This window comes from Montipora foliosa, chromosome 2, assembly GCF_036669935.1.
Source record: "Montipora foliosa isolate CH-2021 chromosome 2, ASM3666993v2, whole genome shotgun sequence".
Lineage (NCBI taxonomy): Eukaryota > Metazoa > Cnidaria > Anthozoa > Scleractinia > Acroporidae > Montipora > Montipora foliosa.
This window is the reverse complement of record NC_090870.1, coordinates 50,212,022-50,239,521: the sequence shown is the minus strand read 5'-3', so window position 1 is coordinate 50,239,521 and position 27,500 is coordinate 50,212,022. Positions and strand designations below refer to the sequence as shown.

Here is a 27,500-nt window from a genome sequence, read left to right as displayed (position 1 = left end):
TGTCCCTCGAGCAACTCTGAGCCTCCGATTCAAGAAAACACCAAGCCAGCTTACTTTACGTTTGAGTTTTAAGCTCCTGAGCGAATCGCGGGACTCCAGTCCTCCCCGAGGTAACCCTCAAACAGCTTCTCTTTGCTTCTTCCCTTCCCAGTTAATTTTTCTGTGCGTCTTATTGTGGTCTTTCAGAAAGCGTGCGCCTGGAGCTACTTAGAAATGAATATTTTTCTGTCTTTAGGAGTGCAGGATACCCTAAGGTCAGTTCCTGCCGTCCTTTTGCAGTCTTTGCACTTCACGCACGTTGCTCTTTTTGCCATATTTTCGTGGGAAATTACTCTTGGTGCACACGATTAAAACTTGGACGTCCTCAATTCAATCTTGCTCCCCCTTATTCCCCTTGACCTTTATTTTATTCTCTTTCTTTTTTTCTTCTTTTCCTTTTTTTTCTCGGACTGATGAACTTTTTTATCGCCACTGAGTGACGTGCGAAGCAACAGTCTAATCACCAAATACGTCTTTCGTAGAGAAATAATCAATCTTTCTCGCTCTACAACCAGTGTTTGCGCTTATAAGCCCTATTTCTGACTATGCTTATTTTGCCTCTTGAAACACGTTTCGTTTCTAGCGATAATACCCCCGTAATGCCAGGAAAAAGCTTAAAGGTTCCAACAATGAAAAGAAGTCTGTGAAAACCCTTATCCCTTCTGGGCATTCAAGTCCCTGTTTTTGTCCTTAGTTTTCCGCACGAAAACGCTAAATCCGGCGTCCCTTCGACTCAGTGGGTATCTTGGCAGCTTAAACTAGTTCTATTCAGTCCATTATAATGCTCGTTTAAGGATGTTCGCAATCGTTGCACTTGATACATCTTCGAGTTAAAATGAAATGTTCTGCCCTGAATTGGTTGGTTCTTCATTTCGTTTGAAGGATATTAAATGTCTTTCATATATGTAACCTTCGTCTTCCGTTCCTATGCAAGCTATTTCAAATATTAAACCAATTCTCAACGGAAAATAAGTTGTCTTTCTGCACCATAAAAGTTTTATTCGGAGTTCTAACTTTGACTTCATTTGACTCTGTCTTCGCAGTCACGGTTGAGTACCTTGCTCGACTAATGATGTTTTTGCGCTTTTATCCTTTCAAAAACTTGCCAGCTTTTCTTCGGCTTTTCAACTCTTTCCTTGTCTGTGTTTTTCCTTCTTTACAGCCAACACCTAAAGGATTGCTTCGGATGCAAGGTCGGCCCGTTAGATAGGTCAGTCCTGGATCCATTTGTAACTCTGGCTTGACATCTAAAGCCACACACTTAACAAACGTTACTATACGATGCTTTATTGACGCTTTCCCATCTATGTGTCTAAACTATATGTCTGCTAAATTCCTCCTCATCCCCACCGACGGTAAAACGTTCTTGTAGAAAGTCCTCCTACTGCTCCTACAGCTGTAGAGCCTTTCTGTAGTATTGGATATCCGATAATTCTAAATTAACTCATCACATTGAAAACAATAGCTCGCCAAACCAAGAACCTGTGAATTACTAAGTATAGGTAATCCCATGAACTCGAGTGCATTTCGTGATTTATGGGCATGGATGATGTTTGGAAGTTCTCAAAAGTGCTATTTGACAACTTTCAAAACATCACGAGTGACCGGCCATAAATCAAGTTCATGACTATTTTTTATTCGGGCGTGCAGGGATGGCGCAATTGTGAGCGCACTCGCCTCCCACCAATGTGGCCCGACTTCGATTCCCAGACTCGGCGCCATATTTGGGTTGAGTTTGTTGGTTCTCTTCTCTGCACCGAGAGGTTTTCTCCGGGTACTGCGGTTTCTCCTCTCCTCAAAAACCAACAGTTGACTCGATTTGCGTTAATTGTTAATTTCAGTTTACATTGCCCCCAATTAGAACGCTAGAACGACTAGACACTTAAAGTCCCTTTTCTTCAACAAAATTACCCAATTGCTGTTTCCATAACAATTTCCTCGTTGCTATTGCGCTCTATAACCTGTTATGCATTTGTCAATGACCAATCAGAAACACATATTCTGTTGAGTATGTAAATAAGTGTATTTCCTCGTTTTAATACCGAGATACCATCATCCCTCAATTACAGGTGGCTAATTGAGTTACACAATTTAATACTAAATTTAGCAAAAGGAAGGAAAATATAGGCCACTTCGGAAAATACCATAATAATCTTTGTTTGTCCCCCCAAAATTTGCATAAGCATTGTTTTTGTTTTCTCTTGGGACCATTGTAAGTCCCAAGAGAAACTGGGACTTACAATGACTTATGCCGTGAACACGTACTAAATTTCAGAGGGTATTTATGATACTTGGCATGCAAACGGGAGTCTTCTAGACTTGTGCATCAAGACGAGTTCGTGACTTACACAGTTTGTGTTTTGTAGATGAAACAGCAAGGCTAACACACGAGAGAAGGCGTCCCACGTTACAAGAAGTCAGACTGAAAAATTACTTCAATTCTGTCGAATCGTCGTCCTGCGCATCTTGTGAGCACGTTAAAATTTATTGCGTTCAGGAGACAGTTAAATGATCATAACATTGCCTTGGAACCCGCGGGAACTTGCGGGAAGAGATTATGTATCAATACGATAAGATGTTGAAAAAAATCTCTAAAGAACTTTGTTTGTATAAAGCTTGAGTTGCGTCATTTCGATCATGAAACGCGGAAAGTCACAAAAATTATATCATACTGTTTTTGATACGAGACGTCGACTTTTCACAACTTTATAGACATGTAGGTCGCGTTTACGGCAGACGGCGAACATCGAGCTGAAATTTAGGTTTTCACAAAAATCAAAGAAACTTGTTTGATTCTAGCTTATTTCTTGCCTGGAAGCCAACGGGAAAACAGGTCAGAATAAGAGAATTTTTTGTGACGAGCAGCATCATTGTCCTTTGCCGTTTCATGTAAACGCAATGCAAAGTCTTTCCATTCTTTGATTGCACTCACGTGATAAGTCGGCCATGTTGGTGCCAAAACAATAGAAAAATTGCATAATAAATAGAATCAAATTCCCAAAAGACTTTTTCTCCATTGTTCTTTACACCAACATGGCTGCCGTGACGTCACGTGCCATCAAAGAATCGTGTACCACTTTATTTTCGGAAGACCTTAGACAGCAATGACCAGAACCAGGTTACTGACCAGCGGTTCTCGTTAAAACAATGGTTTGCTGGGGGTGCTCAGTCTCGCGGGCTCAGAAAACCTGGTCGTGGTCATTGTTATTTAAGGTCTTCCCCTTTATTTTCTCTTGGTTCAAATCGTATGTAAACTGGATAATGGCGGCTTGAAAATTCATGTTTTGTGTTTATGCTAATAAGACCTATTCGTCTCGTTGGCATGTGTAAAATTGAAGAGAATTTTAGCTGTAAAACGAAGTTAGCGAGGCTTACTAGCACAAAGATAAAAGACTTGTATATCAGTACATCAGCTTCGGCTTATAGATTACTTACAACGAATTAGAAATCCACCTTGTGGTCACACGCCATCCGAACCTCTTATTTTTTGCTCTCAGGACTTGACTTTTTCTTGAAATAAAATGAACTACCTTCCAGTGTTGCATAAGTCATGAAATTTAAAGGACCACTGTGACCAGCACAAAGCGCAACGCTTGTAAGTTGAACCGTGTAATTCTTCAAGAAAAGAAGTCACGTCTGACTCATCCCCTTTCAATAGTGAACTGTTTTGCGCAGTGTTAGGTTGAAAGCTTGTGTTAGCTGAGAATATTATTTCTTGTAAATTGTACTCTCTAATATAACATGTTTATTATGAATGTTAAGCATGGCAAGAACATGCAAATGAAAGTTTCTAACAGTTAATTGATTTCCCATCAAAATGCCATGGTTTGTAATCTTCCTTCAGTTAGCGGAGTCGAAAAACAATCTTGAGCAGTAGCTATACGAATATGGTAATACCATTTGTTTTTATTTTTTTATGACTGTATCTTAAATATCTTGCGATAATTGAAAGTGCTAAAATTTGGCTAAAAATCCCTTTCTTGTGCAAGGAACAGATTTACCATTAGTTTGTTGTATATACCACAACTTTATGTTTGCTCACTGTGTTAGTATATGGAGGAATGTACAAAAATGAGCACCATATTTTGACCCTTTACTTAACGCTTCCTTAAAAAAAAACGTTCAAGGGGAAGACAGAGAGGAACGTCTCTCTTGACTCCCATGTATTGCTGTCAACAATTTCTCGTAGCGAAACATTATATATGATGGAAGGCATTGAGTGCGTGACAAAAAGAAAAAATATATATTATGTCCAACATTAGAGCGGTTCGTGTTGAATAATTATTTTTGTCTCTCGTTGTGTATTAAAACTGTATCAGGAGTCCATGAGTAGGAGCGAACAACTTCCAAACTTAACTTATGATACGACATTTTTACAGACCGATCTATTTTTAGACTACCTTTTCCCTCGGGGGAAAAGGCCGTTCCGGTCCGGTGACGCAATGATACCAAGTTAGTTTCTTGTGATTGGTTATCGGGCTCACACGGCAGCCTTATTCGCAGAAAATCCAATCTAAAAATAAATCGGTCTGTGAAAACGCAGTGTCGGGAATATAGGACAGTGGTTCGTTCCTGCCCATGGGCTTTTGACTGTATGTATCACAATTTCCTTTTAACAACGAGTAAATAGGAAAAACCACTGCTTTTTTCGAAGGCCTATCAACTTAAAAAGAGAAATGTATGGAGAAACTTCGTTTCTTAATATATATTCTGAACAGTTTGGTCATGCGATAAGACATTATCTTAAGAAATGTATCACTTATAACGTGTGGAATGATTAACTTACGTTTTAGAGTGTATCGAGAATCAATAAATTTAGGCTATTTATCAGACTGATAGAAACAGAATAAGAATAAAACATCCACGCTGACGAGGGTTCTGTTGTTTTTACGAGCTTACAATATGCATTCAAGTCTTTGTGCACTTTGGGCGGAGAAAAAAGGACAGTGCATAGTACCTTACTGACAGTCGTGCTACTACAAACCGCGTACCGGGTGGCTCAGATGGTTGGGCACCCGGCTGTTATGCGGGAGGTTGCGGGATGGATCAATTCTGAGGATCTTAAAATAACTGCATGAGGTGAAAGTGCTGCCCTTCTAATTTAATCGGCAAATGGTTAGACTTCCAAGTCTTGTCGGATAAGGACTATAAACCTTAGGCCCGTCTCAATGTTCATAAGTTCCCTGTGGGAAGTTAAAGAAGTATAGGGGATGGAGTTCCCGGTGTTGTGGCTGTCCTGTTCTCTCCAACAAAAGTTGTAGAGCAATTTTAATTTCAGTCTAGTTAACGTCTGACAACATTAAACTCCCAAACAGTATGGGCGAAAAGATGCGTGCAAGGAAGCCAAGATTGTCTTTATTTACTTACTTACTCCATTTTGCACTGCAATTGAGCAGTGGGACGGACCAGAACTGAATGTATGAACCATTCAAGCTAGTCCACCCAAGTCAGTGATAAAACACGCAAAGGACAGCCACAGCACCTGGAATTCTATCCTCTCCTCTTCGCGAAGAGTCTGTGGGTTTCCACGTTATTGGGCAAGGGTAGCGAGACGGGGCCTACGGTTTATAGTCGTTACCCGAGAATACTTGAACGTCGAACCACTTGCAGATGCTTTTACAAAGGCAGCACTTTCGTCTCAGTTATTTTAAGATCCTGAAGGCTGGTCCAGCCTCGACTCCAACTCTCAACCAACTGAGCCGACCGTTCAGCGGTTATCAGATGTTGCTGGTTAAAAACGAATGGACCAGTCGCATCAATAGGGTACTTTCGATATACAGTGAAACCTTCATTAAGCGGCCACCCTCAGGGTAACGGCTAGTGGCGGCTTAATGGCTGTTCCACTGTATTAAAATTCAGCTTGAAAGAGAGGTTTAGAGGATAAAGACAAAGGAAAGTGGATAATATGCTAATATCTTTCACATTCATTACAACTTTTTTCTATTGTTTTTGTCCTCTCTGCTGCACTACCAAACTGAAAAATGGCCTATAAACTGTTTTCACGTGACGTCACGACAGCCGTATCGATGTACCCAACTGATCCTCCGAGAATTGAGCTCTATTATCATGCAAACATTTTCTTTTGTTACGGTGGAAAAACAAGGTTACTGATCACGTGAGTGAAAACACTATTGTGAAGCAAAACGGATATAACCGCAAACTTACTGAAACCAGAATAAACGAGATTGGTATACGTAAGACAGGGGCTCGAGTTCCGGACAATGGAGCAAAATTAATAGATTTTTTTCCCCGACAACAACGACGGACAAGAAGCAGTGTGAGCTTTTATTTACAAGCAATTACAACCTGTTGAACAAAAGAGTATACCGAGATTTATACAATGGAAACACTTCGCAAAATTCTAATGTAAAACAGGACAAGTTCATGCGGCTGTTTGGTGTAATCAGGATGATTAAAACAGACACACCAAAATGTGGAAATCTGTCAAACTTGCAACATCTGCACTGAGAATACTAAGCACTGAATATTTAATTACTAAAAGCTTAACCAATTGTAACGTAGAAATTCCAACAACCAGCTAGAGTCAACACATTCAGCCGGCAATACAGCGACGCTGTCTTTGGCTCCTAGTATAAACATACAAATAAGACAAAAATAAGACAATAAATAAGACAAAAAAAGTAAGCTCTCTAGGTCAACTGCATTTTTTAACAAAGGGAGAATATGAATTGTCTGTATCTTATCTTACCGCAAATTGAAATTTTATTTCCATGGTTAAAAAATCTTGGAGTTTTCCAACAGCTATTCAATGCCAGAGTAATTTCATCTTCTCTACCCTTGATGATTGGCTACAAATCGCTGCCAATCAGAGGTTAAAGCAAAACACGTGATTTGCTCGCACGCGTTTTTCCGCGCATGACACAGGATACATGTATTTTAATTTCGCTGGAAGATAAATGAGGGAGCTCAAGAAAAAAAGACGAAGACAACAAGAAAGGCAAAAAATATTGGCTCTAAAAAGCAAAGACAACAAAGAGACTTGCATTGCCTTTACGTACGTGAAACAGCAAACGGAGTCGAGCACACTGACCATGAGGCCACCGCGCCTTCCTCTCTCTCTCTAAATTGAGAGTCATTTAAAATTTAGAGGTGAATACTTTTGTGACCCTAATTAGATGCACACGGATTTCAATAAGCGCCCCCTTACTCTTCTTCGTCTCGGCATACAGTCAATTAACGTCGCAAAGTGTCCTTCAAGGAAAGAAAAACAGCTGCATGTACCCTAATAGACCATTTTATAGTTGTAGCTAAGTTACCTGGCCTAATAATCCTGCTTTAATACAAACCTTTGTGCTTTTCTAATGTTAATGTAGACTAATTAGAATTACAATAACACAATTTTCATGATAAAAGCAGTGAGGTCTGTATCAATACAGGGTCACCGTCAGCCTCGAAGCCATTAATAGGCCAGGTCACTTAGCACACAACTGTAAAATGGCCTATTGAAGCCAAAAATAATGCTCACCTTTACCCTTACTTTAATGTTGGAAAAAGGCAGCAAATGCTTGGACACTTCGCGTTGGATGTCAAAATTAGGCCTGCATCTAATCAGGGTCAATCCTGGTACATTTCGATGTCGTTCCCGCCCTGACAACCACGTGAAATAACCAATTTTTCCTTTGACCTTCAACGACCTTCAAACCACTTCCATGCCGGAATGATGTTCATATTCCTAACACATCTCACTGCTCAAAAACACGTACCAACCTTATTGGTGTCCAATATCACAAGTTGCATTAGGAAAGGATTTCCACCCAAACTGTTCCCTCACTGTAACTTTTCTGTTCAGCAAAAAAAAAAACCCTCAATTTCAGTCAATTACGCGAAAACGTCAACTTATCAAACTACAAACTTTTTTAAAGGCAAATAGTCGACTGCAACTGTCCTTTATCATGTACACATTTTACCAGGATGGAAACTTTATGCCCAAGTATTAAATGATGCTGCTTGTTTCAGAGAAAGATGGATAACTTACGGATAGCATAAGGTTGTTTGCAGTCTTAAGCCCCTTTCAAACGAACGAAACAACACCCAACAGTGTAAAGACGTGCAGTGTATTACGCGAAGGATACGACCCATTAGAATTTGTAAACTTACAAAATTTGGCTGCCATCTTGTTGATGGGTTGCTATCTCCATGGAGACCACATTGAACGCGCGTGCGTGGCCTCAACAATGTTGGAAGAGCATAAAGGAAGAGGATCCAACATTGTTGAGCTACGCTTCGGTGATCAAGGAACAAAAGAAATGTTGGAGAGCTGTTGTCTCAAAAGTTTGACCAGTTTCAAACTTCATGCAACAACTCCCACTGAACACGCAACAACACGCAACAGTGTGGACGGACGCAACGTCTAACACAAAACAATGTTGGACCAATGTTGGCCAACAATGTTGCGTCCGTCTGCACGAGGCTTTGATTCGGCTAATTTACCTTTATCAACTCAACTTTTCGTGTATAGAGCGGTTTTCAATTGAGTGTCGAAAGTAATTACGGAATTACTTTGGTTTTGCATCTACTTCACTCAGTGATTAGTTCAAAGTTCTCGCGCCACTTTTTCAACCGATCAGAAGTGAAACCAAAACCAATCGTGGCTCGCGCGTGCACATTTTCCCGCCTTTTGTGTCGGCTACGTGTAATTACTTCGAGTTTTGATTGGTTTACTGGATTGTCTCCGTCCTTTTTGAATGGCCAAAGTAATTACTTTGGTTTTAGTTTTACGACACTCATTTGAAAACCGCTGTAAGACAAACAAACAACCGATTCCTTAATTGTTATACTGAGAGCGGTTTTTCAATAGAGTGTCGTAAAACAAATACCAAAGTCATTATTTCAACCAATCACAGCAGGTGCAAACAGCGCAATGAACCAACCCAAATTCGTAGCAGTTCCATGTAACTTGCTCAAGGCGCGGAAAAAATTGCGCGTGCACGCCGCGAGATTTTTAAACCAATCACTAAGCGTAGCAACAGGAATCGCATAATTAAATTCGACAGTCATTTGAAAACTGCTCTATCAAGCAATGTTTTAGACAAATCAAGTGACAAAAGTTCTTGCTCTTTCTTCTTAAACAATGAAAAACGCTCCTAGCCAATAATAATGCATAAGGCGAGCAGGTTCAGATTCTTCAAGAACATGTAGACTGTGTGATTTCCTGAACTGTCTACTCTGAGCCAATCAGATATAGAGTAGGGTACAATAAAACTGAAGAATGTTGATGAACCCTCAAGATGTAAAGAGACCGGCTTTTAAACTTTGCAAACCGCTAAAAACCCTTAATCTTGAACTAACGTATTGAAAATTACCTACCACAAGAACTTTGATTTTTTTATTTTTCTTCACAACTCTGGACATTTTAGTTTTCTCCTTAAAAATAACACAAAGAAAAAAGGTCAGTTCGTCGCTCGGGTATCCGTCTAGTCAGTTATTCAGAAATTGCCTTAATGCGATGTCTTGGGCTTTTTTTTCTTACCTTCATGTTCCCTGGATGTTTGAAAGAGACAGAGCATTCAAAGGCCTGCAAAAATGGCATGTAAATGTGCTAAGAACCTGAAATTGTTCATGCTACATGTATATTTGCATTTAAGATTGACATAATAGAGAGATTTAGCATTTAGCCAAACTCTTCGACTCCCACCATGAGTGATCGGTAGATGTAAATTCTCTTCACACTTGAGAATGAAGATTATTATCAGCGTTAGAGGTGTGATTTTGACACATGACCACCCAACAAACAACTCTATGGTACTAGTTAGGAGAATTAACATTTCGATCGTGGGAATGAAAGGGTTAAGGCTCATTTAAACGGTTTCAATATTTGCACAACATTCGTTCAACATTACAAACGTTGAACGGATGTTGGGTTAATGTTGAAAGCAAAAACAAAGCGTGCGAAAGCTGTTAAACTAGCCAACCCTGATTGCAAGGAACCAAGAACAAGAGATTGGACTCTCCCGTCCAGTGTCAAAGCACGCGCGTGATCTACAAATGTTGGAGGAACTGTTCAAACGGCCTCTAACCCATGCAACATTTTCATCGTAAAACGAAGGTTCATGCTCGAAGCGTCAGTTCGTAAATCCTTTTTGTGACGGTTTAACTTTAATAACTCGTTTGACAAAATCAAATTTCTGCGTATCATAAGAAAAGATGAGAATACACTGAAGCCGGCAAAATAGGAAGAGGATGATTGTCAAATTGTTGCCCGCGATTTTTGGGCTGCTGTGACTCCCTTTCAACCGACCGATCGACAATATCAGCCAAACCGGCTTACCTGAGCTGGAGGTGCAACATAAAACTCGTCATCTAAAACTCTCAGCTCTTTCTGATAAACATCCCAGTACTCGCCCAAGTCTAGCAATCTGATTCCAACCTAAAGAGGGGCACAAATGCCATCTTCAACGGTACATCGTATGTTCAAGACTGTCTTAGTCAAATGCGCCATAGGGGGGAACTTTGTCGACGTCCTCATAAACATAGGAATCGCTTCTAGAAGGCGTCCCGATATACACAAATTGACTTCAAATTTTGAAAGAACTTGTTAAACTAGGCTACCTCCCCAATCTTAACCCTTAACGCTTTAAAAATCAGTAAAACATTAGTCATCAAAACGGGAAAATTATTGTGTGGCAAAAACGCTTGTGAGCCTGTACGCACATGCAGTCCGTGAAATTTCGAAGTTTCGAGCCTAAAATACACAAAGATTACCCGGTGAATTGGCCTCTAATTTTCTGACAGAGAGACAGCTGCTACTCCCCCGCTACCCCCCAAATAATGTTGAGACGTGGCTGGGTTACTTGCGCCTCCAGTTCTAAACAACACTGTGTTGGGTTGGGTGTGGTGGGTAAGGGGGCAGGGTACATGTTGGCCTATGGTTCAAAAGTTTAAAACACGGGAAAAGTTTTAAATTTTCGGTGTTTTTCCGGGATTGAAGCTGTTGCACGACTGGTTTAGAACTCTCGCGTCACATTCTCAACCAATCAATAGCAAAGGCCAAACCAGTTGTTACTTTCTTACTGACACACACGTTTGCCGCGCTTAGAACGTTTCCTGGGAATGCTGTTTCCGTTGATTGGGTCATTTCATCGCATACGCCTGTAGTGACTGGCTAAAGAAATTACTTTTAATTTAAAATAGGCAACTACACAATGGATCAAATCTTTTACCTTTCCTTTGTGAGGTGTTTTCTCAATGTGCGCGCGGTACCAATACCCGTCATCGCCTTTGACTGCGCAGGGTTTGTAGATGTGGATGTCTTCTAAAAGTTCGTTCTTTGATTCAATTCGAGCCCTTATGAGAAAGAAACATCACAATCTTTACCTTGGTTGAATTTGATCCTCCGGGTTAATGGAGTCCAGAAAAGGACTCGTGTTGACGACTGACGCTGCAACAACCTGAGCAGGAGTCATCTCCAAATTCAACCGTCAGTGTGTAGTCAGTCTATCGTATAGAGCTTATTAAGCAAGCGACGTTTTTAGAGCGGGGACGGAAACCCGAAGTGAACATTTCGCATGACAAGACAGTAGTCTCTCCCCAGACTTTCAAACTAATCGTCTCTAATAGTGATTAGTATCACTCAACTAGTAGACTTATGCAAATTCTGCATCTTAATTGGCTACGCTACAAGAGGACTGTTAGTAATAGTCCTCGAGAGCTCTCGAGTAGCGAAAAGCGTGACGCTTTCTTTCGTTTTCTTGCCAAATAAATATTTCTTCAGCCTGCATTTGCTAACTTTATTATTGCCTTTTCTGTCCGACTAGTTGGGTGATACTAAAACAATTAGACCCATCGCCCTCAACGGCCACGGGTCAATAGCCCATTCGGCCTCATGGGTTATTGACCCGTATTTGCGGGCTACGGGTCAAATTGTTAAATAGATACTTAACAAAAAATGTGGTAGTGTCAAGAAAAGTTAAAAAGGAATACGGCCCACGTTCGATAGCTGTAGGTGCCTCAAAATACTAGACCCCCAAAAACGATGGTCTGTGAGGCGGTTTGTCATTCCTGGGCTCAAAACATTTTCAACTTAACGCACAATATTCAACTGAGACCAGTAATCGCAATGTCATAGGAGCACTCGGATATGTTCCTGGAACACCTAAGTTAGTCTCTTCGTTCATTAACCAGGCTGAAGATTCAACATCTGTTCCTTCGCAACCAATGCGAGAATGACACGTTTTGGCACCGCGTCCAAGTCTGCCGCCCGGCCCAGCCTCGTTCCCGGGGTCTCTACTGTCGTTGAGGCAAGAGACCCTGGGAACGAGCTTTCCGCCCGGCCAAGCTCCCACGATTCCTCCGCAGCTCAGTGCAAATAATCGGAAGCGCTTAAGCTCAATTCATGTTTAGCAGCACAAGGAAACAGTTCCAGTATGCCCAAGTCACGTCGCTCTTGATAAGTAAATATTTTCAGTTATTATACTTTCTTATGTTAATAGAGCGGATTAGTTCTTATCTTTTAATTTTAGGTTGTTGCTTCGCAGAGGACGACGAAGAGCTTTCGTTAATTGTTTCCTCATCACCTAGTGTTACGTTGTGTTGCTGTATTGTTTGCATCAACACCTTCATGAAAAAATGAAATGACGAATTTCTGTTACGACAAGGGCATATTGGGGAAAAGTCCTTGTTTTCCAACAGGAGTCGAATTCGTAACCTTCCGATTCGCAGTTCGAATGCACGACAAGAGGAGACTCGTGGTCATTAACTAGGTTCACGATACAAACGTTCTGATCTAGATCTTATCTAGCCTTCCATTGAAATCTCAGGGGAAAATTTAACAGTCATGGGCATTTATCTGGAGACTTCAATTTCAGCTGCAATCTTGCCTACCCCATCCGCCTCATTGTTTCGACAAAAGTTCTTTCCTCTTCTTTTTTCCGATGAACGCGGGCCCAAAATGTACCAGAACTTGACAAATTCTCCTGGGTATAAACGTAATGCTCTGTCCCTGTAATTGAGTGAAAACGTTTGAGTCAGTCATACAGTGCACAGCTAATTATATCTTTGCGATAAAATGTGCGCTACTATTGGACAATTCACTGAGCCACAATCTACCGTACTATCTGCTTGACCTCATCATGACATCGATGCGAAATCCTGCTCGATTCAGTTTGCAAAAGATAAAATGAATATCTTACTAGACTATAATTTATTTTTCTGCGGGGCTGTTAGGGCTTCTTTTTTTTACTTTCCATTTAAATTTTCTATCCCAGTGCGAGGCACGCGGGGGGGGGGGGGGGCATCAATTGAACTGCTAACGACGTGGTACTCGAATTCCGAAAGCAGTATTTATACCCCGTTTACACGGGTCCGGACAAATTTTTGCACGGTCAAAAACTTGCACAGTTCCACCTTCCACGAATTTTTGAACGGCTAAGTGTGCAAGTTTGGGACCTAAAAGAAAGGAGGTCAACTTTTTGACCGGTACGGTTCCAATATGCGTACGGACTCATGAAAACACCCGAACCGTGCGAGGTTTTGCACGGATAGCGCGGTTAAGGCCTGGAATCTACGTCCTACTAAGAGCCTATGAAACAAAAAATAACTAAGGCTCATTTGAAACATCTTTTGAAAAAAGGAAACATGGTGTTCTCATTTATAAAATATCTCATATCATTGGAGAGATATTAAGGTTCTTGTGTTAAAAGTGATGAAGTCATCAGTGGTTCCAAGGGTAACACAAATCACAAAATCTAAAATATCCTTGGAAATATTACCGTAGTTCTCTTCAAACTTGGCACTAATAATGCTTATCAGTCAGCACATAAAATGACACCGATCGTGCGGTTGCCATGGCAACCGTTTTGCTTCCAGATCAAGGTTGTGGGGAACTGGTGTTTCCGCTTTCTGTCTTAACCAAACATCGTTCACACTCAATGAGTTGATTTGGAGACCTACAGCAACGTGGGCTCTATTGTGTGTTTTCAGCAGGACTGTCTGTCTTGCTTGATTTGAGAGGAAATTGAGAAACTTCATTTATAACCAAAAGGGACTGGAGCCAAAAGCGTTGACATGGTTACGTCATACTCTGCACCATCTTGCACCTTACTTAAGGGTTATTACTCATGCCAAATTTGAATCATATCGCTGTTACACTTTGAGAGATACTTTTGCTTTTGTGATCCATCTTTCAGCGGACCCACTGATGACGTCATCAATTTGCTTATTTGCATAACACAAAAACGCAAATATCTCTGAAACGAAAAAAGATACTTCAAAACTGTAAAGGCCATTATTCATTATTTTGATAACTCTTTCAAATAGGCATACAGATATGAGGAGACGAGCGATAGCTGTCGGGCATCGCTATTTTTGCCGGATTAGCTGGGCTACTGCAGTACACGTTGCTGCAAATGGCAGTTGTCTCTGATATTCATCGATCGAGTCAACGTACACATTTGAATTTCTTGGTGAGCATGTACAGCTTACAAAACAACCGGCCGTGGAAAAAGTCACGGACCAGTGGCCTGTTTCTCAAAAGTCCCGAAACTTTTCAGGCCTATTTCGGATTCCACAATTCCATTTATATCTTCGCAACGCCGAGGTTCTAAGCCATCAAACTACGCAATCCTCTTTGTTTTTCTTACATCAAAAACATGTTAAAGGATTAGCTTTTCAAACTAAGCAGATTGCAGTTTGACGACTGGCATTTCGGGCCCGAACAGTTATCGGGACTTTCGAGAAACAGGCCCCAGGGGCCCGTTTCTCGAAAGACCCGAAAAGCCATCCGCTTGTTTTGTAAAGCTGATCTTTTAAGATCTTTTCAAGATAACAAGAAGCAGAATAACTGTGAAGTTTGACGACTTAAACCCTCTCGTTTTTTGAGATACAGAAGGAATTTTGACACCCGAGTTTCGGGAGTTTCCAGAAACCGGACTCCAGAAAGGCATGTTTGATTTGCCGCGTACTGCACTTAGCTACAACGTGATTGGCTAAAAGCATTAGCGTAACCAATCACAGCAGAGAAGTAAACAAATGCCGCCACTGGTCTCAAACTTTGCACGGATCCCTGTAAACACCATTGCGATCTGTAAAAGAATTTGCACTGTTCCATGTAAACTGGCGGTTCAGGTACAAAATTTGCAAGAGCGCCTCGCTGGCAGCACATGCTCTTCGCTTTTCACTGCTCTTCTTCGACTTCGACTTCTCATAATTTGTTCTACAATCGTTCTATCATCCATTCCATCTGATGTTGGATTTCAGTTTTAACTTGTGGATGTGTCTTACGAAACTCGAAGATGCAGTACACGAGATCGGCATTATTTTCCATCTTCTCCAAAACGTCGTCGCAACCATATTTGCGCCCATGATCATTTTATGAAATGGGCGCAGAAGAAGTATTAAAAATTATTATTATTAAATTCATCCGTGCAAAAATTTTTCCGGACCCGTGTTAACGTAGCCTTAGCGATACGTTTCTAGCACTGGCTTAAACAATTAAGTACAGAATCGTTTGGTCTGCGTGGCTAGTCAAACAGAAGGCCTTTGACGAGAGATGAAGAATGTAACAACAGACAGGTAAAAAAATATGAAATGACTAAAGAAAAAAGAAAACGACAGGTGGGAACCACAACTATAATCAAGGATATGACTATTTCACCTATCTCCACTGGTAAATCTTCATAATCAGTCAAGAGGTCCTCAGAACTTCCATGGTGTTCACCATTTGTATTACCCGTCTGGCAAGCACGGTTTTCATCACTGAGATTATCGGATGAATGAGGAATGTTCCCATCAACATCTAAGTGTAGCAGATTTGCTTCACCTCCTAGTATACAAGTGACAGTGTAGGGTCATTCATTCCTTCAGGGGCGGATCCAGAAATTCCAGAAAGAGGGGGCCGAAGAAATTGCGGCAAGAGCACACCCTCCCCCACATGCCCTCTATCCGAAAAAATTCACGTTAGTCAAGATATATTTGAAATAAGAAAGCTCTGAAACTGAACTTATCATTGTCTAAAGTAAAACCGCCTGATAGCACTCTGTGCCACTTGAATGTCGGTTGGTTACAGCAGCTCTTTAAATATTGAGAAAAGGGGCGGGGGGGGGGGGGGGGTAAATCTGCCCCAAAATATGGGAATTTCCCTCCTAATGGGGGGTGCATATACAGTGTACATTATTAGTCAAACCTAGAGGGAATTCAATATCATTCATGAGACTACGTCGTTATAGAAAACGAAATAAGAGATCAAACAACAGGGCCCAAGCAGGTGTTCAAGGCCTGATTAGCTAATCCTGATTGTGGGAAAATTAAATTATAGTCTATTTTCTGATCAGAAAAAGTTTCCACAACTTTCCACTTTCAGCATAATGAATTTGAAGTGCGGATTATAGACGAAAGAGTGAAGTGATCATCGCAATTATCTGGATAATTTAAGCAATTGTCTCTTACAGACACCCGAAACATTCCTAAGTCCTAATCTGAGAAGACTTGAAAGTCAAACTATTTGCAGATGTAATTGCAAAGACAGTAATTTCTCCATCTACATCTACATCCACATCTGCATATTCCAACACTTGGCAAAGTTCCTTTGACTTACGGCTGTTTTTGCTTACGTGGCCTCAGGCACCGTAGCCTTTTTTAGAGACAACGTTGCCAAGCCGCCCACATTTTGCTGGAGATTTAAGGCGAGACCACAACACCGTGAACTCCTCGGTTATTTTAAGACCCATGGTGCTGGCCAGGCCTACAACCTCGATCCCAAGCAGTGGTCAATCTTCAACCAAGTGAGCCAACCAGATTGTGGCAGGGTTCTTTGCTTTTTAGACAAGTTTTTTACCACAACTTTCATAAGGCACATGTTGAGGTTCAAACTTTTTCTTGGTTTAAAATCTTTTAAACCAGTTCAATTTTGATTTTTCTTTGTCTCATATTCATTATCATTATCTGAAACAAAGGAAAATCAAAATTGAACTGGTTTTAAAAAATTTGAACCAGGAAAAAAATTGAACCAACAACATATGTAATTACGCATCAGACCTGAGATGTTGTCATCCACGTTGCTACATGTACTTTCACAGATGACGGCTTCACCATCAGCCATAGAATCACCAAAATCTTGAGAAGGCTCAAACTTATCCCCACTAACATCACCAGCACATCCTAGATCAGACATTTCTCCCTGCGGCACTTCATTGTCATTTAACTTCTTATCGCCAGTGTCCTCAGGAACATTGACGCCAGTCTCAGAACCAGGATTATGTCCATTTAAACTTCCATTTTGAGAGTTAGGATCACTGGATTCCAGCGTGTTCTGCTCAGGGTCTGTAAGACTTCTGTTCTCCTTTTGAATTTCATTGACATTATCCTGTAGCTCTGATGATTCTCTTTCTACAGAGCATGATGATACCACTTCATTTCCAAATGCCCTAACAGGGCTTGAACTTTCCCAGTCACTTGTATTTGCAATGTCAACACAATCACCTCCAGAAAGAGCTTCGGTGGTTGAGCCTTGTACACTTTGTGCCTGACAGCTAGAAATGGCATCATCTTGAGTCTTTTGATATTCTGATGTACCACCACGTAATGGCTCAAAGGATGAACCAGCACAAGATTGTCCTTGATCTTTTACAGCTTCTATGCTGTCACTGGGTTGTGACGAGAAAACATCCTCCTCAGAACTTACAGTGTTTAATAATTCCTCTTCTTGCACAGATACAAATGTTATACTCACGCCATCTTTACTAACCTCAGAAAAATGTGCAGAGGCATCACTGACATCACTTGTTTCATTTCCTATAACTTCCATAGGTGTAGACTCATCTGACACAAGCTCAACAGTTGAGACAGTAATTGCTTCTTTTTCATCTGGGCTGGCAGTCACTGCTTCCACTTTCAAAGACTTAGCAGCTTTCAAACTTTCCTCAATCTTAGATTAAAAAACACACAAAAAAAAATACACATGAGAGGCACAGCTACATCATGTATGCTCATGCTTCTCAGAACAATTCCAGACAGCTTACTGTACAACCTCCACTGGTCGCAGACCCTTTTACAACCTCCAGTGGGTGCTACAGCTGTACATGTAACATTTACTTAGCCATGTGCTTTAAATCTTATTGAAAGCACTGTTGTACTATACTAGAAAAAAACACTTTTTTTTTCCAGATGAAGACTGCAGTATCAACATTTTTGCATCACATGTTGTATTCACTAGTAGGGATTCTCAGAGGTTAATGGTGGAATTGACACTGCAGAAGTTATAATTATTGTGATATTCTTGTGGATAGTTGCTAAGGTATACATGTAGCACCAGCACAGAAAAACAGAGACCTACCTCTAGATCCCAGTCCTCTTCTTGGGACAGAGGAAAACTATCTTGAAGTTCAAAAGGTTTATGATTTATCCTTGGCATAGAAGGATCATTGTTTGGTTGTTCCAACTCAGAGGTCTGGTATGACTCCAGAGCAACTTGCAAGATTGAGCGAAATTTGTTGCCTGAATCATAAACCCTGATGACAAGCTGCCCAAGTCTGTTGGGGATCTCAGCTCCATTCCCAAGATCTGATAAATGCCACTTGCTAAAGCCACTGATATGATTATTAGAAGTGATCACATCTCTGAAATGTAGATCATGCACATACATCCACTTGATAGTACATTTTCCCACCATGTTGTTAGCAAACCAAAATGGTTTTGTCAGTGTAGGGCAACTTGCATTGAGATCAACGGGTGACACCATCTGTGCCATGCCACAGAAGTTTAAACTCTTAGGTCCAGAGAAAAATAAGAAGAGTGGAGCTCCAATTCTTGTTTGCTCCATATAAAGGCGGTTGAGGCGTTTGTTGTTCTCGAGGGTCCAGCACCACGAATCGCATTTCATCCCCTCAATAATCCTTCGGATAGATGATCGTATCATAACAAATCGAGCCTTTGGTAGGGTTTCCACAGCTATGGTATTCACAGAGCACTGTGAAACAATACGGTTATACTCTGCCAAGTCAACACAGCCAGGAAGAATCTGGGGATGATCAGGTAGTGCCTCTGTGTTCTCAATGTCTGGTTTTTCATTGACAGGATCATTTTCCAACATTGGAAGATGTAAAATCCCAGGCACTTTACTTGACTGGTCAAAAGTTGAGTGAAAAGGAATTTTACTTTGTGTATTATCTTCAGGTGGAGATGGGAAAAACTCAGCTGCTTCTGCCCGCAGGGAAGGCAAGCTATCATTTGAAGCCTGGGTTATGACACTTTCATCAAAAGTTGATGGCACTGCATTATCAGCAACATACATGTCAGTGTCTGTACTTGACAGCCCAGTTTTTTCCTCATATTCAATGTTTAAGGTTTTAAATTTTGTGTCTGCCCCCACAGGGACATTACTGGGAGGTTCTGTCTGAGAAAGAGGTGTGTCCAGCTTGGTGTCTTCTGGTTTAGGCCGAAGAGGACGATCCTACAAAAAATCAATACAGAGGATCTAGTGTGGGATAAGAATGCGTAAATGTAACTCCTCGTGTATCCATGACATACACACAAAAACCTAAGAACGGCAGTTGAATTACAAGTAGAAAGTTCAAAATACATGTAATTGACCCTGACAAGATTACCAGAACCAACCACAATGCAAATCTTGAAAGAGTTCCACTCCCTTACCACAAGTTGACCTACCGTACATGTCAAGGTCTCTTTAAATCCCTTGAGATATTAATATAACATTCTCACCTCCTGAGCTTGTCGCTGCTCCTCAACTGAAAAAAATATCAGCAAAGAGATCAGTGCAGTGTAATTTTATGTTACAACATCGTGGTCAGTGCTATCCTTGTCTTGATGTTTACTCCCTAATTTATGTTTTAGTCCACCATTGTTATCTACCTGTACACTGTATACTGTATACTGTACATGTACAGTACCTTAGTTTCATATTTAGTTCAAGTCCCAGTCCAGACATTCCAACCGCTTTTGAAGGAAAATAGGTGCAAGACTGTAGGGGAAATCCCCTAATAATTATTATTAATGATTATTATTGCATTCAGAAAATAAATAATATGGAAAAAAAATACAATTAAATTTATTATTAACTTGAAAAAAGTGTAAGAATTCGACAATACATAATTACATGTATGTGGCTAGCCTTACATACGGGACTTCAAACGCAATGTTTGACGAGTTAGCTGAAAGGTCTCTGATGAGTCCCTTGGCAGGGATGAAACATACGTATGTAAGGCTAGCCACATAATTAAATTTATTATTAAAAACAGTATGATGATCAAAGCTGGATCGTATACTTTGCTCCTTTGGGCAAAGTGAAGCTACATGTACGACTGTTTTTCATTGTACAGGACTCAGAAGCAGACTTGGGAGACAAAGAAAACAGAACTGAGCAGTGAAGTTTGACCACTTTAGTACAAAGGCACCCACCTAAACTTGCAACTTTGGTGTTAATGCAGACTGGCACATCACCACACGACACCAATATCACATGATTAACTGAATGACCTTTTTCATCAGTGACCTAAATAAAAAATACCATGTGCAGTGGATGAGTAATGAAGAAACTGTTTTCACAAGCACAAGATGAAAGATTACCTACCTTGCCCTCTAATGCAGCCATCAAAATCTTGTGAAAAGTTAAATCTTTGAAACACCACTTGGCCTAAAGAAGTGTAAGGATACATGTACTTTGAAGCTACTCAATGCTCTATCTACAGTACTTACAGACGTACCATCAAAACTATGTGTAATGCATGAATACTAATGATAAATTAAAGCAAGAAATAACAGTAGTTAAATAAATCAGGCCTTCTGATAGGGTGCGATTAAAAAATGCAAATTATGCGATTTTTTCAGGGCAGATTGTGCGATTAGAAAGGCCAATTATGCGATAAATAATGTAAATTATGCGATTTTTTTCTCAGCAATTTTAAGCTTGTTTTATAAGGTTTCAGGTTAAGAAAAACACTTTTTTGCTGCCCTAAAGATATTTTGAACACAAAGGAACAGTAATTATGTATCTCGATCGACATTAGTTGGGATAAATAAAAAAAATGAGGTCTTCTTCACTACCGGTGCACCAGTACGTTAAAATGAATGATCAAGGTGCTTGTCAACCACGAACTTCCAAAGATGGTCAATCACAGTAGGGCCATACCCCCATTTACACGAGAGAAAATAAGCCACGGCTTTTCTGGCCGCGGCTTACAGAAGACTCGAATGTTTACCCCTTATAAATGGTACAAAATCTACGTTCACATCTTTTTCAAGCCGCGGCTTATATTGACCTGGGAATATATATTCGTATAAATAGTTCCTTTTGAGTATTTTGTACACCGAGGCCAGAGTAAACCGCAGGTTATTTTCTCTCGTATAAAAGGCCCTAATATTGCACGACAAGAAAAACATCAGTCCATCGTCCACGTGGAGCGTACCTGTGAGGTACTTTGTTGCTCGATGGTGAGCTGTCAGATTGGGCAGAAGGTGGGAACTTCCTTCTTCGTCGAAGAAAAAGCGAGCGTTTTCACAACAAACTTATCCATGAGTAAGTTTTTATCAGTTTTCAACGAAAGAAACTACATTTTGCCGAAAAATTTACAACTTCCCTTATTTTTCACAAATCTCTTCTCTAAGAGAAGGCAACTGTGTCATTTCAGTGGTGTGTATATAAGGCCGTGTTTGTGTTACACCAATAGAAGGAGACTCGTACCAGGTCCCCGACATGAAGCCTTGAACTTCGAATGTTTACGAAATCGAAGGTGACCAAGGTCTTTTAGCCTTTTTCCGAGATAAATCATCTTTAAAATGGCGTATTTTATGCAGGAATTTCTAAGAAACGTGTTGATTTATGTTTCATTTTATGAATTTTGTGCGTCCTTTTGTGAATTATGCGATTTTTCGTGAATTGTGCGATCGGATGCGATTTGAGGTTGATTGTGCGAAATCGCACCATCGTGTAATATCAGAAGGCCTGATAAATTCACATGTCTTAGGTTTTACTATGATTTAAAAACAGCTACAGCTGTACATGTACTTTTGTTCTGCAGTTCAAACACTGATAGTGAAAATCAAGTATTCTGTTTAGGGATGGAGATAATTAACCAATCACATACAACAATGCAATCTTATTGCAGTTGTCCTTAAGGAGCAGTGTCACGGATTGTTAACAACATGTAGTAAAAATTTGGAGAGCAAAGGAGACCTGTTTACCCATGGCAAACAAAAATTAATAGCTAAATTTTCTTCAAAACAGCTATTTTTAGCTTGCAAAAAAACATGCTAAAGTGTTTTTGATTATGCGTAGCCAAGTAAAAATGAATGCCAACTTGAAAACGTCGGCCAACGTTTTCAAGTTCTCCCCTTGCATCTTAGATGAACTCCGTAGTACTGTAACTTATTGTGGCTCATTTTTCTTTCAAATTTAATCGATTTTTATAGCACTGCGGGTGCTCCAGAAGCAATTTAAGAATGAAAAAGTCACTGAAATTGATTCAGTAAATTTTTATTATAGTCAAATTCCCATGACACTGCCCCTTTAATACACCATATTCCAAAATGGCCACTGATTTATGCGGATACAAATTGGCCCTTGTTGCCTCATTCAAGATAAAATATTCTTTTGAATTTTAAGCTTAAGAACGAGACATCAAGGGCTAATTTGAATAAAAACAAAAAAATATTTAAATGGCGGCCATTTTGGAATAAGGTGTATGGTTCAGTATTAAGACAGCTTTGCTTGCAATGGTGCAAGTTTACAAAGTCACCATGCATTCAATACTGACTACTCCCTGCCCTTTTTGTTTGTTTTTTTGTTATTTTATTTGTTTGAGCAGGTTGAAGTTATGGCAGCTATTCAGCTGATGTGGACCTGCTATACCCTCCCACCCATATACACACATAGGACAGCCACAACACCGGGAACTTCATCCCCTACTCTTCTCGAATAGTGTGTGGGTTCTTTAACGTCCCACAGGGAACTAATGAACATGGAAGTTATTTGTAAGACAGTTTACAAAAATGTTCACCCATACATGTACATTTACCTCATAAGGGAGCTGAGTGTCGAGATTTGAAAATAAACAGCACTCCATTGCCTGAAAAGTTGTCCAAAAGAACTGTCAGCAAGGCATTGCTGAAATAACACAGCACAAACAGTCATGTAAAAAACGAAAGAAAGATTATTGCAGTTACAAGTACACTGTAGATAAGCAACTTACATTGTAAGCAGTTGCAAGAAATAGGATTCAAGCCCATGGACATGCAATTGTGCACAGGTTCGAATCCTGTGTCGAATCAAGCCTTGATTTTTTTCAGGCTTGGTTGCAACTGTTTACAATGTAAGTTGCTTAATATCCAACTGTGACAATCTTTCTAACTTTCCCTTTCATGTCCATTCCCAAAGTCAATTCTATGACATTTCACACATTATTCTAAAACCATTAGATACAGTACATATAACATATTGTGTACTAAAGGACAAAATAACTTCCAATGTTGTTGGCCAAATGTTGGATGGGACAAGTGCATTTGAATTAAAATACTATGTTAGCTGACGACACACTTAGTGTATTGTTTTCTTCATGGATCCCACATGCAACTGTTGTGGTTAGCAAAAATACACTGTACTGTTCTGAGAATGAGCAAATGGACCAAAATTGTAGCACTTCAAGCTCCCTTGAACAAAGAAATGCCAGGACTCAATGGCTCGACTCCAAACATTTCACCTGTCCAGCTTGAACTTTGCTAAGCAACTGCTAAAAACAAGCAACAGCAGTCAGAAAACGTGCACAACACAAGCGATCGACCATTAATTTGTGTTAGGACTTGTTGCCAAACAAGGAAGAGCCTTTTTGCATACTAAATGCACTTCCATGCACAAGTTACTGGCAACCCACCTGGAAAGGAATATCAACAAACTCTTCAGGAATGGGACACAAGCTTGAGCGAGAGACCTCTTCCAGTATACCATGGTCAACAAAACGTATTTTTACCTGAAAAAAAAGTAAAATTAATAATATTATTTATGCTTAAATAATATCATTTACAGAATGCAACTATTGATATCAATGGTGTAATGCACCTGATGTGAAAAGAGACCACTGACCTCAATATTTGCATTCTTAACAACGGCACCTACTGTTGTTATAATTGCGCGTACGTTCTGCGCATCTCAAGATACTCCGATTTCCCATGGGTGGTGCTTATTAATACAGGGATATTTTTGCGCGGTTTAAAACTATCTGGAAATAGTAGATCTTAGTATGTACTCTTGGTATCCAAAAAGAAAATTGGGGGTAACCATGCATTCTTGAGAGATAATTAAGCTTCAATTTGAGAAAGAATGCCATACATTGCTTTGTATTTTAAAGCTTTTTACAAAATATTATTCATCAATTCTCTTTGAAAAATGTGTGGTTACCCCGAATTTTCTTTTTGGATTTCAATAACACTTGTTAAGATCTACATTTTCTGCATAATCATAAACCGGGCCAAAAAATAATACCATGTGACATAGTGGAGCCTGCAGACCAATGGGACACTTAATCCATACAGAATATACATAAATGGCCCAGCTCTCCAGAAGGTCTTATACACTGTATAACATAGCTCACTGGGCAGAGCATCTGACAAGTGTCACAAAGGTCATAGTTTTGTCCTTTCGCCCGCTGCCAAGTCATAAAAAATTTAGCAAGTACATTGTACATAATTACATGACAAGAAGAATTTTCAATAAATCATAATACCGTAAGACACCTGTTCATCTTTCCAATCTAAATTGTTGGAAACAAGTAATGAATTACTTTTAACACTAGTACATGTAATTAATGCAAAGCATATAAACCTACCTGAGGGAGGCGCGGTGGCCTCATGGTGAGAGTGCTTGAATCCGGAGCGAGTGGTCCGGGTTCGGGTCCTGGCTGGGGACATTGTGTTGTGTTCTTGGGCAAGGCACTTTACTCTCACGGTGCCTCTCTCCACCCAGGTGTATAAATGGGTACCGGCGAAATGCTGGGCGTAACCCTGCGATGGACTACATTGTAGCATCCCATCCAGGGGGGAATAGAAATATTCCTAGTCGCTTCATGGTAATGAAAGCAGAGATAAGTGCCGGCCTGATGGGCCTTCTGGCTCGCAAGCTGAGATTTTTCTTTACTTTTATATAAACCTACCATGCCAGAGCTTGCAACACTTTCTATTCTGACACGACAGAACTCCTTATTGAACCTATTAAGTGAAGTACAAAGTGCCCCAACACTGACATCAACATTGCCTCTGTGACCATGGTTGTGGAAGTAACTTCTGCAAAAAAACAGAATATCTGCTCATTGACATTATACCAAAAGATTAATTTTGAGTAGTGCTTTTCATGTGTTCTGATAAGTCAAGTCAAAGCTCATCTGTAAAGAGAAACAGCCAAGCTGAAAAATAATTATTGGCATGTTACAGCTGGTACTGTACATGTACCACACGAGTGATAAGTGCTTTTTGTGCATTTTGATTGGTCACTTTGAAGGTCATTAGCAAGGGACAATATTCACCTCAAAGAAGCAGAAGAGAAACCAAATGGCTTGCCCAGTAAAATGATACATTAATTAATTTTTTATTCACCACTATTCATCTGCACTTCAGTGAATAATATTGTCAAAAGATTGAATTGACTATTACATTGTAATACACACCTGAAACAGCTAAGAACAGACTGATTATGTACGTCATCAGTAATACTGTACATGTAGCAAAAGCGAGTGCAGGATCATACAAGACTACATGAACTGCTACATGTAGCTGTACATGTGTACTCAACTGGTGTTTACCTTATTCCAGTCTGGATTTGAAGTTCTTTGTCCGCGTCAGTCTTTCCGATCTTCTTCATCCAGAAAGATCCATTTCTTGTTAAAGAACCCACGACTGAGACTGGAAACATATCTTTCCCTGCACAAGAAAAAAAATATCTTTAGCAAACAGAGAGATAAAATAAACACTCCAGTGGATAAGCCTCATCTCTTTTTGTCAACAAATGGAGGTGTGGGTTGTATGAGTACATCTGTGGAGAAATCTGCAAATTTCCATAATCACCTCCAAACCCGAAATACAGTATGTTTCAATTAAACATCGACAGATACTGTGTAAAAATTATGATAACTGCTCACTACTTTTGCAAGTTTTGTGGCTCCTAAAGGAGACGGTGGTGAAAGCCTGGTAAACTCCTTTCATAATAATATTAATTTTACATGTAGCTGGTCTTTTAGGCGATTCAGAAGGGCCTTTCTTGGACAGGTGAAGGTTACCAGACAGGGAATCTGCATTTCACCACAAAGGTTTTGGCGGTGTCACCCATGGCATCTCACTTTTACTCCGAGCATGAAGAACTTGCGGGGTAAATGGCCCACTGTTTTGCTATTGTTTACAACTTTGAGAGCAAATTTGTCAAAGAAATTATTGACCTCTCTTTTACGAGGGAGTTTGTCACTGATGAATTAATGTTCCTGTACACATGGTGGTAACAAACTGCTGAAGAATTCCTAGAACTTCCATTTTGGTTGCTTTGCCTGGTTACTAAGCAAAGTATGTAAACACGTTACAGATGTAAACAGTTCTCAATGAAATTATCCTGGTGAAAACGTTCATCAGGAAAAGCAGTCTTGTTTCCAACCAAATGGACATATTCTTTATAATTAAATTAAAATCTACAATTTTGAGGGTTAAAATGTACAGACTTTACTTTAAGCTGATACATGTACATTCACAAAAGAATAAGGTACATCTGGTGTGAATTCCATCAGAATGTTTTTTCCAAATCTTGAGCTTCTAAACTCGGATTGGCGCATCTATGAATGCAGCTTATCTATTGTGTTTACGGTAACTTTTTGGTCAAAAGTCAACGAAACTGGACACGTCAAGGACAAGTGCACGTAAAGTTCTTGACCCAATAAAAATACAATTTAAAGGGACATTCCAAATGACTCCAATAGACCATTGCTGACAACAAGCACTTCACTTTAGGTACATCTTTGTAATAAATGGGGACAAGTTGATACCTAGCAAATTACACACTATCAAAAAAACTAATCTCCAAAAATATTTCCGGGGGCACTTCTACTAAGGAACTTCTACCAAGGCGAGAATAGAGTACAAATAAAGTTTTTTCTTCTTCTTCTTTTGCTAAACAGTACTGGTACACTAATAATAATTATTGATTATTTCTCTCATATCTCTTGAAAAGTCGTCATGATGTACCTTTGATTTCATCAGGAAGTTTATCAGGGCACTCTTCACTGGGACCATTTTGGGCATGGCTCACAGATTCCTGTGCAAGAGGTACATGTAACCAGGTTTGTTGAGATACTGCAGGCACATGATCAATGCTTTTGGTCTGAGGTATACTGACTGCAGGAACAAAGGAATCCTTCACATTTCCATTTCCATATCCACTATCCACTGGAGAAGAACACTGGGTGAGCATTGATGACACCTAGAGTAGCAATCAGAAATTATGATTTCACAGTATTATTTTTATTCTT

The 27,500-nt window shown here is 40.0% G+C and overlaps 2 protein-coding genes across 10 annotated transcripts in view; one reads left to right on the top strand and one right to left on the bottom strand.

Annotated features, from left to right (window-relative positions):
• The window catches only part of LOC137993465 (cadherin EGF LAG seven-pass G-type receptor 3-like), a 36,947-nt gene extending 32,038 nt beyond the window's left edge, over positions 1-4,909 (top strand). For 4 of the 8 annotated variants that reach the window (XM_068839322.1, XM_068839323.1, XM_068839326.1 and 1 more), the window contains one exon: positions 187-873. In XM_068839322.1, coding sequence (XP_068695423.1) covers positions 187-398 — 212 coding nt within the window. In that variant the 3' untranslated portion in view covers positions 399-873. Of the gene's footprint in view, positions 111-186; positions 875-1,201; positions 1,250-2,405 lie in introns of those variants that run through there. The other 4 variants (XM_068839329.1, XM_068839330.1, XM_068839328.1 and 1 more) reach the window with 4 other exon arrangements.
• Positions 4,910-6,310: 1,401 nt separating this feature from the next.
• LOC137993463 (uncharacterized) overlaps positions 6,311-27,500 on the bottom strand; it is a 26,723-nt gene continuing 5,533 nt past the window's right edge. For both annotated transcript variants that reach the window (XM_068839321.1, XM_068839320.1), the window contains exons 6-23: positions 27,217-27,451; positions 25,794-25,911; positions 25,149-25,278; positions 23,874-23,969; positions 23,022-23,072; positions 20,579-20,641; positions 20,407-20,500; positions 19,711-19,736; positions 18,326-19,441; positions 17,029-17,917; positions 15,650-15,817; positions 12,880-12,997; positions 11,220-11,343; positions 10,328-10,426; positions 9,530-9,574; positions 9,367-9,423; positions 7,768-7,841; positions 6,311-6,626 (exon numbers count right to left, since the gene is read on the bottom strand). In XM_068839321.1, the coding sequence (XP_068695422.1) occupies positions 7,797-7,841; positions 9,367-9,423; positions 9,530-9,574; positions 10,328-10,426; positions 11,220-11,343; positions 12,880-12,997; positions 15,650-15,817; positions 17,029-17,917; positions 18,326-19,441; positions 19,711-19,736; positions 20,407-20,500; positions 20,579-20,641; positions 23,022-23,072; positions 23,874-23,969; positions 25,149-25,278; positions 25,794-25,911; positions 27,217-27,451 (3,474 nt within the window). In that variant the 3' untranslated portion in view covers positions 6,311-6,626; positions 7,768-7,796. The remainder of the gene's footprint in view (positions 6,627-7,767; positions 7,842-9,366; positions 9,424-9,529; positions 9,575-10,327; positions 10,427-11,219; positions 11,344-12,879; positions 12,998-15,649; positions 15,818-17,028; positions 17,918-18,325; positions 19,442-19,710; positions 19,737-20,406; positions 20,501-20,578; positions 20,642-23,021; positions 23,073-23,873; positions 23,970-25,148; positions 25,279-25,793; positions 25,912-27,216; positions 27,452-27,500) is intronic.